Below are 17,740 nucleotides of genomic sequence, written 5' to 3' on the forward strand. Positions count from 1 at the left end.
TTTACCACTTGACAACGGGTGGGAACTGACTCCTCGTTTTCTGCAGTTCCACCAGAGTGAGAGCTGACTACTCAGTCCCTGCCGCCACTGGAGACCCAATCCTTGCCCTACTGTCTAGAGTGGCAGCCCCAGTGGCAGCTCCTCTCACCTGTGGCCTCCAGGAGGTTGTTCCTCACCCATGTTGTCCAACAGTAGCAAGCCACCAGACACTTTTTCTTTGTGCCCACTAAATTGAACTTGGACTGATTTTGGATTGTTGTTTATTTGACAATAAATGAGGACACAAAATGTGAATATTGTCAGAGCCAGTTGTGGCTTTGTTTCCTGTTCCACATAGAAAAACTTGTTAGGACTGTGTGTATGCACATATACATGTACAGTACAGCAAGCAAAACACAGGCAATATTATATCAGTGTTGTTCGCAAGAAAGTACAAAGCAAAAAATACAGTAACACTGAAAAAAGAGAATGTGCAGGAAATCCTGAGTAACATATATCATCTCAAAGAGAAAATGAACATACTGTACAAAATAAAATACAGTCTCTTTAATCCTCAAAACAACTTTTGGATTATACTAATCTATAGAGCGTCTGCATATAGCTCATGTGATGCTGATTAAAATCATACTTTGCGTGAGAGCATAAAACAGTCAGTATTTTTCTTTTTGGTCGTGTTTTATTTATGCCCTGTGCAAACAAGTGGTTCGAGCTCATAGCACACTCTCCCAGCCAGGTCTTCAGGGATGCTCTCATCCGTGTTGCTTGCATCTTGATTGTTGTATTCTGTACTGTGACTGTTTACAACATGGAAGATGAGACAATTGTAATCACTATGTGACGTCTGACATAATAACCATGCAAACATTAACCTCCTTATCCTGTTCCCCTACCGTCCATTGCTTGACTTGTTTGCTGCTGCGAGCCTGTTTTCAAACTGAATCGTTGTACCTGAAGAAAGAGCAACGTATCCTTTTGATTTACCTTAGTGAAGTATGGACAAAATGCAGTAGTTTCCATATGCCACCTACCAGCAAAACACCATTTATTTCTCCAGACCAGGTATCCTATAACCAGCACTACCAGCAGGACCACAAGACCTCCGACAACTCCTCCGACAGTTGAGGATGACGAGGCTGCAGAATAGGTTAAAAGATCATGAAGTAGAGTTGACAGAAGAAAAGAATCCATGAGCAGAAATGGCTCCTACCCTGGACAGTGACTTGGAGAGTCTTGGAAGGAGCAGAGAAGAAAGGCGATGAGGAGATGTTAAAACTGTAGACACAGGTGTACTCTCCTTGGAGTTCATAGCCTATCGTCGGGAAGTCAAAGTTGGCCTGACTGAAAATTAAGTGAGTGAACGCCGGCTGAGTTTCACTTGTTTGCTTGTCAGACCTCATCAGGTGGAAAACGCCTTTCCCATATGTGGAATGCATCAAGCAGGTGATGGAGAAGCTGCTTCCCTGGGTGACAGATATCTTGTCTGGGCTGTAGATCACCATGGCCTGAGGAGACGTCAAGGAGATGCTGGGCTTCTCCAGTTTCACTGCATAATAAAGGCAGAATGTTAATTAAAATGATAAAACCTGGTTGCAGTAGAAGTTCAACTGGACCAACCTGTGACAGACAGATCAACAGTGTTTCCTTCAGGGTAGGAGATGACTTGATTTGGCAGTTTCTTGTGATATTCGCAGAAGTATGACCCTGTGTGGTTGAAGTCCACTTTACAAAAGATGAAGGTAACAGCTTCATGTTCAGAGAACCTCTCCAATTTGGCAGAGTCTTGAGTTTTTCTCAGGACAAATGTTCCACCTAAGTTCTCTGTTCCACCTAAGTGCTCTGTTACTATAGTGCAGGTGATTTCAACTTTGTCGCCCCAGTTCACCTCAGGACCAGGACTCAAGGTGATCTGGGGCTTCTCTAGAGAACCTGGAATAGATAGAGATTGGTTTGAAGTGTGCCAATATCTTAAAAGCTAAGTATAAGTTCAACAATAAAATCAGATTAACCATCATACTTAAACAGATGGCACCAGCATCTTCACCGTGCTCACAGTTATTTTCACCAATTCCGAGATGCTTGCAGTGCGTGAGAGCGGCTTCTTCACCCGAACATCCCACGTCGTCGAGCCATATCGGTCCAGTGCCTTCACCGAAGTGGGCAGACGTGGGAGCAAGCACTGCGTGGCCACAGCCGAGCTGCTTGCACACCACGTTGGCGTCGCTCATCTCCCACTCATCATCACACACAGTCCCCCACTGGCCTTTATGGAGGATCTCCACTCTGCCGGCGCATTGGCTGAAATTGCTGACCAAACGGAGCTGTGCTGCATGAGAAGCACATAAAATGTTCAGAATTGGCATCCACCCAGAAGACATCATCTGTGCATACTCACCAACACAGAAAACACCAGCGTTTTGTTCATGCCCACATGTTCCCGCTGTGAAACCTTTGACTGAGCATTGCTGCAGAGCCGTCACATTGTCAAAGCAGGAATCCTTGGAGTCCACTGCTGGCCCATTGCCTTGGCTGGTGGCGCTGGTGGCATTTACGGCGTGGCCACACTCTAGGAGCTCACATACCACTTCAGCCTTCTTCATGGTCCAGTCTGTGTCACACACAGTTTTCCAGTCCGCACCATGCCGGACTTCTACTCTGCCAGAGCACTCATTCTCACCATTAATCAGCCGCACCTCCAGATTTTCTGCAAGACAAGTAAACTGACTGTGTCATGAAATGACGTCCAACTTTGGATTGAAAACCTTAAAGGCTCAATTCACAGACTAAATCATGTGCTACCTGTGCAGACAACACTGGCAAGCGAAGTTGTGTTGCGGGTTCTGTCTCTGTCTTGTAAAGGTCTTTGTCGGCACTGTGACAACACAACTTCTTGTCCATTACATTCAAATTGTTCCACCCAGGTTTGGCTGATGTGGTTCCCAGATTCATACTTGGTACTAATTTTATGAGCTTTTCCACAGCCCAGCTGCCTGCACACCACTGTTGCATCTTTCATATCCCAAGTATCAGAGCACAAAGTTCCCCACTGGCCTTCGTCGTACAGCTCCACTGTTCCAGCGCAGCGAGTCGGCCCATTGGATAATTTCACATTGCCTGGAAATCATAGAAGACAGAAGTCCATCATCTGCATATGTCTATATCTGTTTACTTTTATTGACCTAAATGCTGAGTAAAGTCAAACCTGAACATTGGACCGTTGCCTCTTGAATTTGGTCACTGCTAGTTCTCACGTAGTCTCCGAGTGTGCACTGTCTCAGCGACCTCTCCCCTCCACCACAGCTGATCTTATGCCCCCTCAGATCTCCACTCTCAACAAACGAGCCTGCAGCCTGGACGGGATCGCCACAGTTAATTTCTCGACACACCACTCGGGCTTCGTTCATTCCCCAGTTGACGTTATATGTTGGTGACCATTGACCGTTGTAGTTGACCTCCACCCGGCCCGAGCAATGGTCAGTGCCATTAAGCAGTCGAATAGAATCTGGAAGCAAAGCAGACAAAATCAGCAGTGGAAGAAATCTAAAGTGAGATTCTGTTACTGATATGATGTGAACCAGTAACGTTTGGTCAGGGTAGGCAGGGGAGGCGGGGCCTCACCTCAACTGACAATACCATAATGTCACTAAAAAAAAAATAAATAAAAATGTATTTCTGTCCATTGATCTGTGTTATACATGTTATAAAATTTATTTGTTCCTATAATTTCAATTATCTTAACATTTTTCTGTGTAAAAATTGTTAAATCTGCGCATTTCCTGATCTAATATGGCGAGAAACCAGAAATAAGGCGTCAGTGAGGGGAGCCTCAGCCCAGATGCTGAAACTGTCAGGAACATTTACACCTTTCTATACTTCAGAATAAGTATGAATTGTGAAAAATACATGGAGGCTACAGGTCAGGTCTCTTACTGCTATAAAAGATCTGTTCCTTCAAGATCAAATATGTTCCATTAGATGAGATAAGTATGATGATAAAATGTGAAATGTGGCCAGTAGTAATATGCATTCTGAGAATTAAATAGTGAAAAATACACTCTTTTGAGGTATTATTATGATTGTGAAATCTGACTCCAGAGGACTTCACCATCCTTCACCAGCCATGAACCTCACCGCACAATACTGATGTGAAGGGATGTGATGATACCTGAACATATCACACCAACGTCCTCTCCGTGGCCACAGTTACTCTCTCCAAAGGACCGGTGTTGGCAGTGCACAAGAGATGTCTCATTGCCGGAGCAGTTTACATCTTCCAGCCATATCTGTGCTTCACCTTTACCAAAGAAAGCATTGTGCTTGATGGTCAGAGGTGACCCACAGTCTATGGTCCTGCACACCACCTGGGCGTCTCTCATGTCAAAGTCATTGCCACACACCGTTCCCCACCGATTGTTATGCAGAATCTCCACTCTGCCGGAGCAACGGTCTGTGCCGTTCACAAGCTTCAGCTCTGAGGACAGGATTACACTGTTCAGTTAACTGTTCAGTAACATGCGACTAGCATATTTGGCGACTAGTCTTTTACCTGCACACGACACAGAAACACTGTTGCATGTTCCTGAGTGCTGTTGAAGTGTGCACTGGGCCATGGAGCTCACACTTTCAGAGCATGTGCTCGTATAAATTCTTAGCTCGCTGCTACCAGCGCCGAAGCTCTCTTGGGTTCTTTTGGGAGTGCCACAGTTGAGTTCTTTACACACCATGGCGGCCTCTTTGCTGCTCCAGTTATGTGAACAGATCCTCCCCCATTTATCGTTGTGGAAGACCTCCAGTCTGCCTGAACACAAGTTGGGTCCACCGACCAGTCTGACATTTTCTGGAAGGTAAAGATAAAGCAGGTGAACGTGATATTCATAGCTTCTCAAAGTCATCATTGTTATAAATGTTGTGTGTTTTGTTACCTGAGCATATAACACCTGCATCTTCAGAGTGGTCACAGTCATGTTGTCCGAGGCCTCTATGTGGGCAGTCAATCAGGCCATTCTCATAACCAAAACAGTCAATGTCATCCAACCACATCTGATCCTGACCTTTTCCAAAGTGGGCTTGGTCCTTGACTGCGATCGGGTTTCCGCAATTCATCTGTCGACAAACAACGGCTGCTTCCTGCATATCCCATCTGTCGTCACAAACAGTTCCCCACTGTCCGTTGTGGTAGACCTCCACCCGCCCAGAGCATCGATGGGTCCCATTCTTTAGACGAACTGGTTTATTGTCTGTTTGGTTTAAAAGAACAGGTCCAGGTCACGGGTTACTCTAACAAAGTTTCATAGCAATGGTCTAAGCATATGGATCACTTACTTGTACAGAAAACTGTAGCATCAATACAGCCTTCCTTGAATTCTTGAAAGGTGCACTGTGAAAAGGAGCTCTCGTTTCCAAAGCAATTGGTCTTGACTCCAGGCAGGTCATGGGGTTCTCCAAACGTCTGTGCTGCAGTCGCATTGTCAGGAGAACCGCAGTTCAATTCTCTGCACAGTATCTCTGCTTCCTCCTTGCCCCAGTCACTGCTGCACACCCGCCTCCATCGCTCATTGTAGAAGACTTCTACTCTGCCATTACATCGATTGCTTCCGTTGACAACCCTCAAAGTTTCTGCAAACACATATACAGTAGTTTGCAACTGTTTCTAGCTGGCGTATTGTGAAACGAGAGGTTAGAGCTTCATCTATCCATTAATATTTACGATCCCCACCACGATTTTAGTTTGTTTTTCTGGTGACACTTACAGTTTCTAGATGTAAGACAAATTCTGCGTTTTCTCACCCATTTGCCAGGTTCTGTAAACTAGAAAACTGGGGCAGTTCCACATTTTAAGGGTTAAGTTTGTTTATGCACAGCTTCACCCTTTTACCCAAACACTTTCGTCCACTTTAGCAGCTCAGGTTAGTTAAGGCAACACAGAATGAATCAGAAAAAAACTGGACACAAAATCAACTTTTTCTTCTCTGTGCTTTGCGCTGACCCGCGTGTATGTGTCTTCGTATTCCCAGGACAATTTCCTGACTAAAACTCCATCAAAGTTTTACTTGCATCAAAGGTCCAAAGTAGCTGTATAGTCTGTTGAGGAAAGCAAACATGGCAGAGATAAGTGAGGGAACTCAGTCTTACCTGAACAGACGACTCCAGCGTCCTCAGCATGGCGACAGTCATTTAGCCCAAATGGGTTATGCGGACACTTGAGGATGGAGGACTCGTCACCCATGCACTGGACATCGTCCAGCCAAATCATTTCCTTCCCCTCCCCAAAGAAGGCATCCATTTTGGCCTCAAGCACCGAGCCACAGTCTACCTCTCTGCACACCACGGCAGCGCTGTGAAGGCTCCAGTGGTCATCGCACACAGTGCCCCAGCTGCCATTGTGGCTGACCTCCACTGTGCCAGAGCAACGCGACGGACCAACCAGCCTGATTTTATCACATTCTGGATTTGAAAAATGAGATAAAAGTACCCTTTTAGTTAAGTAAAGTAGTAGTAGCAGTAGTACTGATCTGTAAGTAGTGTCAGGTTCAGCAAGCTTAGAGCAGAAAAATCAGTGTTTATTATGTTATTCATGCTAACCACACTTGGATATTTCAGACGCTGCCACAGCTGCCAAACTACCTTCTGGAGGTTTATCAGTTACTGGATGTATTAGGTTGGGCCTTACAATTGGACTTTACAAATGTACCGAATGAAATTCTTAAATTTTCATTTTATATATTTAGCCATATTCACCTGGATGTATTGTGTGTGTGTGTGTCAGTGTGTCTGCTTCAGGAGCTCTTTTAAATTAAAAAAAGAACATTTGAATCTTCTAATGCAGCTTAGGTGAACATAACAATTGAGAGCCTTTTTTCAGACAGAAAAAAGAGATCCATCACTTCAAAGAGCCTATTGGTTAAAGCACACAATTTCCCACCCACAGTTTTTTAAACAAACCATTTTTGTTAGTTGGTGGTTTAATATAAGAAACTTTTATACCCTGAAGCCATAAACTTAACGCTTTCTTTTGAACAAGTTTTATTTACAGACTTTATAAACATCCAATTAATTTGACAATTTCCTCAACCAGGTTGTCTTAAAGTTATTCATTGCAGCTACATTCTTTTAGAGCGGAAATGTTTCTCAAGGAGCTTCTACATTGTATGTTCTTCATGAGGGACGTGGTCTTCACACCTTCTCACAGTCCTTTGTTCAACTGATGAGCCAGTTCTTTACAGGTGTGAAGGGAAGCCTATTGCAAATGGAGGATATTGTGTAACTGCACTCAGACTGAAGGTTCCTGCACTTTTGGCAATGTTTCTACTTTAAGAAAACTCTGTGAGTTAACTTGAAAATTATTGAGCCTTCACAATCAGCCGATTGTGGTGATATTTGGCAGTAAAAGCTGACTGAATTGACACAGAACTGAAAGAATATCAGCTGGCATAACTCTGGTAACACATATATGTATTCAGATGTCAATTTATTACTGGATATGGTGGATGCTGATGCTGATTTCCTGCCGTACAACCAGGCCTAATGTCTGTCCATTCTTGAGGCACTGATGTGCTTTGCCTTGATTGATTCTTCTCGCCTTGTCAACAGAAAATGGGGTGCACAGATCTCCACCAGACACCAGAGGCAAGTTTACACCAGAAGTCTCTAGCTGGAAGATTATGTGCCTTAACCACTAGGCTGTTGGTCCTTTGAGGGTGAGCTACTGTATGGACAGACACTAAATTCCTTCATACAGCATTATGTTAACAAAGCCTTGATTTGAGCGGAACCTTTAAGGTTATGGATCCATGAAGAATTTTCTTGTTAAGCCGTTAACAAATATATCTGGTTTTCATGGCTCAGGTTAAGTTGTGTGAAAGTTGAGTCATGACAACTCTTTCGGTCTGGAGCAGAAACAAGCTTTTACAATTCGTGTCCTTCTTAGGGTAGGGTCATCACACCTACTCACTTTTGTGTCTTTTGTTCACGTAACGAGCCAGTTCTTTGCAAGTGTGAAGTGAAGCCAAACTGGAGGTTAATATGGAACTTCCCTCAGACTGAGGAAGCTTTTGGTCTTTGTCAGTTGTCATTTGTGTTGCATTACAGCAATACTTAGTATAATTAGAACAAATAAAATATCCATGTGGATGTCGACTGAATGTTTGACTAAAGGGCACTGTATTCAAAACTGCTGTCATTTTCTACTTACTTAGACATAAATAACTTTAAGTTCAGTTATAAACTACTTTACATTTAACAAAAAAACTGTATATTTTTTTTTTAAATAGATATATAGCCAGATATATATATATATATATATATATATATATATATATATATATATATATATATATATATATATATATATATATATATATATATATATATATATATATATATATATATATATATATATATATATATATATATATATATATATATAGCTGGATAGCTCAATCGGTAAAGTCACAGGACTTGCATGCAGGGGGTTCCCGGTTCGAATCCCTGTTAGGGCGAATAAGCATCCAGTGTGGGCCCTTGGGCAAGACCCTTCAAGCTACCGCCTACCTCATATCATGAGAGACAATGAACCACATGAGATACCGGCTCAGACGTCGCCCGGTCTAACAAAGTCTGCGTCAGGTGTTAGGGAACCAGAGCACCTTGGCGAGAAGTGGGCTACTGGAACAAGAAAGAAATGGCTGAGATGCGAGAACAAGGCTCTGTTGGAATGCTACTACTCAAGTAACCCTAGTCAGAGGGGTTACATGCAAAGAATGTGCGGTGAATGGGAACGGAGAAACCCACATTAAAGACTGACTGCGAAGCAACTAGTGGCTCAGTGTTCCAACATCCACAAACGGCAACTGCTATCTCAACTTGAGATTGACGAGATACAACACAAATGCTACGGCAAGGGGGAGCCAGGACGATCCAGGACTCAGGTCAGAGGGGAGGGAAAACTGGACAGCACCTGGCCCTGACATGATCCACGCCTACTGGCTAAAGAAGCTCACTGCAATCCATGAGCGCCTGGCAGCACAAATGAACCAGCTGCTAAGGGATGGGACTCACCCTGAATGGCTAACCGAAGGGCGAACGATCCTGATAATGAAGGATCCCTCAAAAAAGGGTGCAGTGCCATCCAACTACCGGCCAATAACCTGCCTCTCCACAACATGGAAGCTCATGTCAGGCATCATCGCCACTAAGATAAGTGGGCACATGAGTCAATACATGAGCGAAGCACAGAAGGGCATTGGTAAGGATACCAGAGGAGCCAAACACCAACTCCTGGTAGACAGAACAGTCGCCCAAGACTGCAGAATGTGACACACCAACCTGTGCACAGCCTGGATCGACTACAAGAAAGCCTATGACTCAATGCCACACACATGGATCACTGAATGCTTGGAGCTGTACAACATCAACAAAACTCTAAGGGCCTTCATTGCAAACTCGATGAGGTTGTGGAGAACCACCCTTGAAGCCAATGGGAAGCCACTTGCCCAAGTATCCATCAAATGTGGCATATACCAAGGAGATGCACTGTCCCCACTGCTGTTCTGCATAGGTCTGAACCCCCTCAGCCAAATAATAAACAAGACTGGCTATGGATACCGACTCCGGAACGGAGGCCACCATAAGTCACCTCCTCTACATGGATGACATCAAGCTGTACGCCAAGAGTGAGCGAGACATCGACTCGCTGATCCACACCACCAGGATCTACAGCTCGGACATCGGGATGTCATTCAGACTCGAGAAATGTGGGAGGATGGTGACAAAGAGAGGCAAGGTAATCCACACAGAAGGGGTCTCACTCCCAGAAGGAACAATAGCAGACATTGAGGACAATTACAAGTACCTTGGAATACCACAGGCAAACGGCAACTTTGAACAGGCAACAAGGAATGCGGCAACAGCCAAATACCTCCAACGAGTAAGGCAAGTCCTAAGAAGCCAGCTCAATGGCAAGAACAAATCCCGGGCAATAAACAGCTACGCTCTGCCAGTGATCAGATACCCTGCAGGAATAATAAGGTGGCCAAAGGAAGAGATACAGACCACAGATGTTAAGACACGAAAGCTCCTCACCATGCATGGAGGGTTCCACCCCAAATCCAGCACCCTGAGACTGTACGCTAGCCGCAAGGAAGGAGGCCGAGGACTAGTGAGCGTGAGAGCCACTATCCAGGATGAAACATCCAAGATCCATAAGTACATCAAGGATAAGGCCCCGACAGATGATGTGCTGAGTGAATGTCTCAGGCAGTGGAGAACAGAGGATGAGATGCTGGAAGAGGGACCATCATGGGAGGACAAGCCCTTGCACGGGATGTACCACCGGAACATAACTGAAGTGGCTGATCTCAACAAATCCTACCAATGGCTTGAAAGGGCTGGGCTGAAGGACAGCACAGAGGCACTCATCCTGGCTGCACAGGAGCAGGCCCTGAGCACCAGAGCCATAGAGGCCCAGATCTACCACACCAGACAAGACCCAAGGTGTAGACTGTGCAAAGAGGCCCCAGAGACGGTCCAGCACATAACTGCAGGGTGTAAGATGCTGGCAGGCAAAGCATACATGGAACGCCATAACCAAGTGGCTGGCATAGTATACAGGAACATCTGCGCGGAGTATGGACTGGAAACCCCAAGGTCAAAGTGGGAAACACCTCCCAAGGTGGTAGAGAACGAGCGAGCCAAGATCCTGTGGGACTTCCAGATCCAGACTGACAGAATGGTAATGGCGAACCAACCAGACATTGTGGTGGTGGATAAAGAGCAGAGGAAAGCCGTAGTGGTGGATGTGGCAATACCAAGCGATGGCAATATCAGGAAAAAGGAACATGAGAAACTAGAGAAATACCAAGGGCTCAGAGAAGAACTGGAGAAGGCTTGGAAGGTGAAGGCCACAGTGGTGCCTGTGGTGATCGGAGCACTAGGGGCTGTGACCCCCAAACTGGAGGAGTGGCTACGACAGATCCCTGGAAAAACATCTGAAATCTCAGTCCAGAAAAGTGCAGTCCTAGGAACAGCAAGGATACTGCGCAGAACCCTCAAGCTCCCTGGCCTCTGGTAGAGGACCCGAGCTTGGAAAGTGGATGAGACCACCCGCGGAGGGTGAGAATAGAGTGTGTATATATAGTACACAAACCTCATGCACTTCCAGTCACATGTCACTGCTCCACCTGGTGCATGAATGTGCAATTGCAGGTCATTTCTTAAGAAAGATTTAGGGGACGTTACCAAGGCAGCTACGCGTTAGGTACATCACAGTGGGGGGTCATGACTGGTGTAGGGGGGCTTGGTGGAATGGTGCCTATGTCATGCTAATGTCATGAAGAGATCAGCGTGAAATCCAGCAGGAATGAGGCAGTGGAAATTTGCCGCTCTATCTGTACAATAGTTTGCAACAAGAGGTTAGAACTTCATCTATCCATTATGCCCCAGGCAATCATTTTAAGATTCTGTCTAAATGATTTCAGTTTGTTCTTCTGCAGACACGTATAGGTTCTAGATGCAGGACAAATGCTGCGTTAACAGATTTCCCAATTTCTGTGAACTAGTGAACTTGGGCAGTTCCACATTCTAAGGTTTAAGTTTGTTTATGTACAGCTTTACCCTTTTACTCAAACACTTCCATTCATGTAGCAGCTCAGGTCAGTTAAACCAACACACAACGTAGTAGAAGAAAGCTGGACACGTTTTGCTCACAAAATGGCAATAGCAGAACATATGCATGCAACAAAAATCAACTTTTTTCTTCTATCCAGCCTTTACGCTCAGCCGTGTGGCTGTGTCTCCACATTCCGAGGACAATTTCCCTTCATCTCCATCAATTTTTTCTTTCAAAAAAGGTGTAAAGTGTGCTACGTAGCTGCATAGTGTTTTAAGCAAAGTAAACGGCGGCGATAAGTGAGTAAACTCAGTCTTACCTGAACAGACGACTCCAGCATCTTCAGCATTGACGGAGCAACGCGAAGGCCCAACCAGCGAGATTTTATCACATTGATAGTGGATTTGAAAAGTTAGCGGATATTAGTTGCCGCACTGTGGTATTTATTATTATCAAAACAGTTTATAATAAAGAACTTGCCAACCTGTAAGTGTTGATAGGATCAGCAGAACTAGAGCAGAAATATCAAAAAGTGCTTACTATATTATTCAACATGACCACACTTGAATATTTCAGACATATGAGGCAGTATATAAAAAAATTCATTTAGTCTTTCTCACATTTTCAATTATAAAATTCACTATGAATCTGAATATGGAGTTTTCTCCTGTGTTACCAATAATAAATCTATTTAACTCTATGCAGAAAAAGTAAATTCCTTTAAACTTACCTATGGTTAAATATAGAACAAGCACTAGTTTTTCAGCAGGAAGGAAACTCATAATGGGTCTTCAGAAACATCCAAAAGCTGCCAAGAGACAGTAAGGATGAAGAAGCACAAACATTTTGACTTTTTTGGGATACACTAAAAAGTTAAATTCAATAATTGTTGTAAAAAAAGGAAGCTGTCTGCATTTGGACTGCAAACTGGACGCATTTTGAGATTTAGATCAATCACAGAGCGTAAGAGGCTTTTTCATTTTTGTTGTACACAACATCTACACTGGTGTTTGAAAAAGACATTAAATGTAACAGGAAAATAGGTACAATTTTATAGTAAAGATGTCGATGGTGACAGTGATTTGTGAACAATGCAAAGATCAGCAGTAGAAAATAAAGAACGAGGAATGCACAGAAAAAAGCAACGTTTTTACCGACAAACCTCCCTCCTTCCTATTCTGCTTTTCATTTACAGATCTCTTTGCTAGTTTTCAAGAAAACAGCCTCAATGATATGTCACTTAACCAGTTTATTAAATATTACTATATTAAATAATTGCAATAATTGCATAATATTTCACCTCACCTGAATAAGATCCAGTAGATATCAGTCCAGTGAGATTTCTTCTTTCTTTCTGACTGGAACCATTACTCACACACCTTCATAGTTATAGACTGATCCACACTTCCTCTTGCAAAACCCCAATCTATTGACAGCATCACAAACAACCATCACCAACATAATAAGTTGGTGATTGGTGTTTGCGTAAGAAAAGGAAGTTTGTACCAGGAGGATAGTAGATTACACCAGATTTACTTTGTAAATATTTATAATTAAAAAGTAATTTAGTTTGCAAACTGTGCTTTTTAATTCTTTTTAACTATTCCTTTAATTTCTATTTTATTTATAGAATTACAGTATGAGGATGTACCCTACTTGCTGTTGCCTAACTTAAGTGTCCATTCAGCATTTTAAATTGCCTGGCACAGCCAAACGTTTGTACAGATATCTGATTTCCTAATTTGCTGCTTGTATCCCCTTTGTAAAACTTCCTCTTTGTTCTATTGGTTCATCACAGTAACACATAAACAACCAACTTTATTTTTTATCAGCCATGGAAAGATATGAATTAGTCCCCGATGTTGAAGGTGGTACCACTGATCTGAGTCTACGGTGATTCTAAACTCGGTCCTAAACTGACAGGATCTATTTCAAAGATACTAAGAAAAACAAATGAACATGTAGCTAGAAAAATTTGAGTTTACCAATAAAACACATGCACGAGTCAATATGAGGCAAATCAGCTTATAATACAAATTTAACTCTAATATGCTGTGTGCAACATAGACAAACATTAATGTGTCAATGGATACAATTCTCACAAGCTGAATACAAAGTAAACCACAGTAAATCAGAGACACGGCACAGAGGTTATTTAGTCAGGTTGTCCAACCAAGTATGCACTGACACAAATTCATAAAAAAACATCATAGTTTTGATAATTAATGAGGACACAAGTAAACAAATTGGGAATGTTGTCAGAGCCAGTGGTGGCTTTGTTCCATGTTGAACGAACAGAAGCTTGTTTGGACTGAGCAAACACACAGTACAGGAAGCAAGACACAGGCACTATTGCACCATAAAGCTGAGACAGCACAAATTGAAAAGTGGAACCATGGTTAAGTTCATCTGAGGGTCTTTCATAGTATGTAAAGTACATCCATCCATCCATCCATCTTCTACCGCTTTATACGTGGGGTTGCGGGGGGGCTGGAGCCTATCCCAGCTGGCTATGGGTGAATGCCGTTCACAAGCCTCAGCTCTGAGGACAGGATCACACTTAAGTTAACTGTTCAGTAACATGAGACTAGCATCTTTGGCAACTAGTCTTTTACCTGCACATGACACAGAAACACTGTTGCATGTTCCTGAGTGCTGTTGAAGTGTGCACTGGGCGATGGAGCTCACACTGTCGGAGCATGTGCTCGTATAAGTTCCCAGCTCGCTGCTACCAGCGCCAAAGTTCTCTTGGGTTCTTTTGGGAGTGCCACAGTTGAGTTCTTTACACACCATTGCAGCCTCTTTGCTGCTCCAGTTATTTGAACAGATCTTCCCCCATTTATCGTTGTGGAAGACCTCCAGTCTGCCAGAGTCTGGTCCATTAAGCAGTCTGACATTTTCTGGAGGGTAAAGATAAAGCAGGTGAACATGATATTCACAGCTTCTCAAAGTCATCATTGTTATGAATGTTGTGTATTTTGTTACCTGAGCATATAACACCTGCATCTTCAAATGGTCACAGTCATGTTGTCCGAGGCCTCTATGTGTCACGATCCGGTTCTCGTTCTGCTTTTACTTTGAAGGACTTCCTGTTCATGTCTCATCTCAGCTGTTTTCGCCGTCATTACCGGTCTTCATTGTACACACCTGTCCATCATCAGTAATCAGTCACCCAGTATTTAAGCACCATCTCTCACCCCAGCACCTTGCCAGATTGTCGAGTCTCAGTACCACATTCCAGCGTTCCTAGTATTGCTATCTTGTTTCCTGATCACGTCCGTTATTGACCGCAGATTCCTGCCTGTCCCTCGCCTGTACCTTCGCCTGGACCATGCGGTAACATTCTGACTGTCTGACCTCAAGATTTGCCTAGCCCTAGTCTGTACCCCTGCCGAGCTAACCTGTGTACCGAACCCCTGCATGTTTCCTGGATCAGAACTTGCCTGCTCCTTTTGTGCCTGAAGACTTGAGACCTGATGTGTATGACCTGGATTGCCTGACTAAGCTTGTACAATAAACGTTGTTTATTTACAGATCCCCTTGACTGTACTGTACACTACTGTATGTGGGCAGTCAGTCAGGCTCTTCTCATTACCAATACAATAGATGTCATCCAGCCACATCTGATCCTGACCTCTGCCGAGGTGGGCTTTGTACTTGACTGCGACCGGGTTCCCACAATTCATCTGTCGACAAACGACAGCTGCTTCCTGCATCCCCCATTTGTGGTCACAAACAGTTCCCCGCTGTCCGTTGTGGTAGACTTCCACCCACCCAGAGCATCGATGGGTCCCGTTCTTTAGACGGACCAGTTTACTGTCTGTTTGGTTTAAAAGAACAGGTCCAGGTCACAAGTTACTGTAACAAAGTTTCATAGCAAAGGTCCAAACACATGGATCACTTACTTGTACAGAAAACTTTAGCATCAATACAGTCTTATAGTGTATACTTATATTGTGAAAAGGACCTCTCATTTCCAAAGCAATTGGTCTTGACTCCAGGCAGGTCATGAGCTTCTCCAAACTTGACAACCCTTAAGATTTCTTCAAACACACGTACAGTAGTTTGCAACAGCAGGTTAGAACTTCATCTCTCCATTATGTGCCAGGCAATCAATTTAGGATTCCGTCTAAAAGATTTCAGTTTGTTCTTCTGCAGACACGTACAAGTTCTAGATGCAGGACAAATGCTGCGTTAACAGATTTCCCAATTTCTGTGAACTAGTGAACTTGGGCAGTTCCACATTCTAAGGTTTAAGTTTGTTTATGTACAGCTTTACCCTTTTACTCAAACACTTCCATTCACAGTAGCAGCTCAGGTTAGTTAAACCAACACACAGTAGTAGTAGAAGAAAGCTGGACACGTTTTGTTCAGAAAATGGCAATAGAACATATGCATGCAACAAAAATCTACTTTTTTCTTCTATCCAGCCTTTACGCTCAGCCGTGTGGCTGTGTCTCCACATTTCGAGGACAACTTCCCTTCATCTCCATCAATTTTTTATTTCAAAAAAGGTGTAAAATGTTCTACGTAGCTGCATAGTGTTTTAAGCAAAGTAAACGGCGGAGATAAGTGAGTGAACTCAGTCTTACCTGAACAGACGACTCCAGCATCTTCAGCATTGACGGAGCAACGCGAAGGCCCAACCAGCGAGATTTTATCACATTGATAGTGGATTTTAAAAGTTAGCGGATATTAGTTGCCGCACTGTGGTATTTATTTATATCAAAACAGTTTATAGTAAAGAACTTACCAACCTGTACTGTAAGTGTTGGTAGTATCAGCAGAACTAGAGCAGAAATATCAAAAAGTGCTTACTATATTATTCAACCTGACCACACTTGGATATTTCAGACAGTATGAGGCAGTATATAGTAAAATTATATATAGTAAAAGTCTTTCACACTTTCCATTATAAAATGCACTATTAATCTGAATATGGAATTAAAGCTTTCTCCTGTGTTACCAATAATAAATCTATTTAACTCTATGCAGAAGAAGTAGATTCCTTCAAACTTACCTATGGTTAAATGTAGAACAAGCACTAGTTTTTCAGCAGGAAGGAAACTCATAATGGGTCTTCAGAAATATGCAAAAGCTGCCAAGAGACAGTAAAGATAAAGAATCACAAACATTTTGACATTTTTTTGGATTCACTGAAAAGTTAAATTCAAAAATTGTTGTGAAAAAAGGAAGCTGTCTGCATTTGGAAACTGCAAAATGGAAATCTGTAAACTGGACGCATTTTGACATTTACATCAATCACAGAGCGTAAGAGGCTTTTTCATTTTTGTTGTACACAACATCTACACTGGTGTTTGAAAAAGACAATAAATGTAACAGGAAAACAGATACAGTTTTATAGTAAAGACGTCGATGGTGACAGTGATTTGTGAACAATGCAAAGATCAGGAGGAGAAAAACACAAACGAGGAATGCAGAGATAAAAGCAACGTTGTTACCGACAAACCTCCCTCCTTCCTATTTTGCTTTTCATTTACAAAACTCTGCTAGTTTTCAAGAAAATAGCCTCAATGATGTCACTTAACCAGTTTATTAAATATTAAGATCCTATATCATCATGAATATGATGATGATGCAGTTTCTTGATTTTGCACCTCACCTGAATAAGATCCAGTAGATATCAGTCCAGTTAGATTTCTTTTTTCTTTCTGACTGGAACCATTACTCACACACCTTCATAGTTATAGACTGATCCACACTTCCTGTTGCAAAACCCCAATCCCTTGACAGCATCACCAACAACCATCACCAACATAATAAGTTGGTTATGGTGTTTGCGTAATAAAAGAAAGTTTGTACCAGGATAGTAATTATACCAGATTTTCTTTTTGTGTAATTATTTAGAATTAAAAAGTAAATTAGTTTGCAAAGTGTGCTTTTTACTTCTTTTTAACAATTCCTTTAATTTATAGAATTAAAGTATGAGGATGTACCCTATGTGCTGTTACCTAACTTAATTGTCCACTCAGCATTTTAAATTGCCTAGCACAGCCAACTGTTTGTACAGATATCTGATTTCCTAATTTGCTGCATGTAACCCCTTTGTAAAACTTCCTCTTTGTTTTTCTTCTATTGGTTCATCACAGTATAACCGAGTTTATTTTTTATCAGTCA

At 42.7% G+C, this 17,740-nt stretch overlaps 1 protein-coding gene across 7 annotated transcripts; it reads right to left on the minus strand.

Annotated features, from left to right (window-relative positions):
- Nucleotides 1-243: 243 nt before the first annotated feature.
- On the minus strand, nt 244-17,581 carry LOC129603720 (deleted in malignant brain tumors 1 protein-like). Of its 7 annotated transcripts, XM_055506552.1 has the most exons (25): nt 17,226-17,532; nt 16,623-16,700; nt 16,360-16,391; nt 16,195-16,215; nt 15,570-15,645; nt 14,588-15,422; nt 14,218-14,502; nt 12,908-14,144; nt 12,333-12,410; nt 12,087-12,113; nt 11,922-11,942; nt 6,130-6,441; nt 5,320-5,613; nt 4,920-5,234; nt 4,544-4,834; nt 4,163-4,468; nt 3,200-3,499; nt 2,797-3,111; nt 2,393-2,701; nt 2,015-2,323; nt 1,615-1,926; nt 1,208-1,543; nt 1,029-1,133; nt 891-948; nt 244-794 (listed from the first exon to the last, which is right to left on the minus strand). In XM_055506552.1, exons 9-25 carry the CDS (start codon nt 12,382-12,384, stop codon nt 677-679), a joined length of 3,780 nt encoding a protein of 1,259 aa, XP_055362527.1. In that variant the 5' UTR covers nt 12,385-12,410; nt 12,908-14,144; nt 14,218-14,502; nt 14,588-15,422; nt 15,570-15,645; nt 16,195-16,215; nt 16,360-16,391; nt 16,623-16,700; nt 17,226-17,532; the 3' UTR covers nt 244-676. The 7 variants fall into 7 exon arrangements, with proteins under 7 accessions (XP_055362527.1, XP_055362531.1, XP_055362529.1 ...); XM_055506556.1 differs by lacking the exon at nt 15,570-15,645 and having other exon boundaries at nt 14,588-14,749; nt 17,226-17,544; XM_055506554.1 differs by having other exon boundaries at nt 14,588-14,749; nt 15,198-15,645; nt 16,195-16,391; nt 17,226-17,541.
- Between the last annotated feature and the right edge of the window lie 159 nt (nt 17,582-17,740).

This window comes from Betta splendens, chromosome 24 (genome assembly GCF_900634795.4).
Source record: "Betta splendens chromosome 24, fBetSpl5.4, whole genome shotgun sequence".
In the NCBI taxonomy this organism is placed as follows: Eukaryota; Metazoa; Chordata; class Actinopteri; order Anabantiformes; family Osphronemidae; genus Betta; species Betta splendens.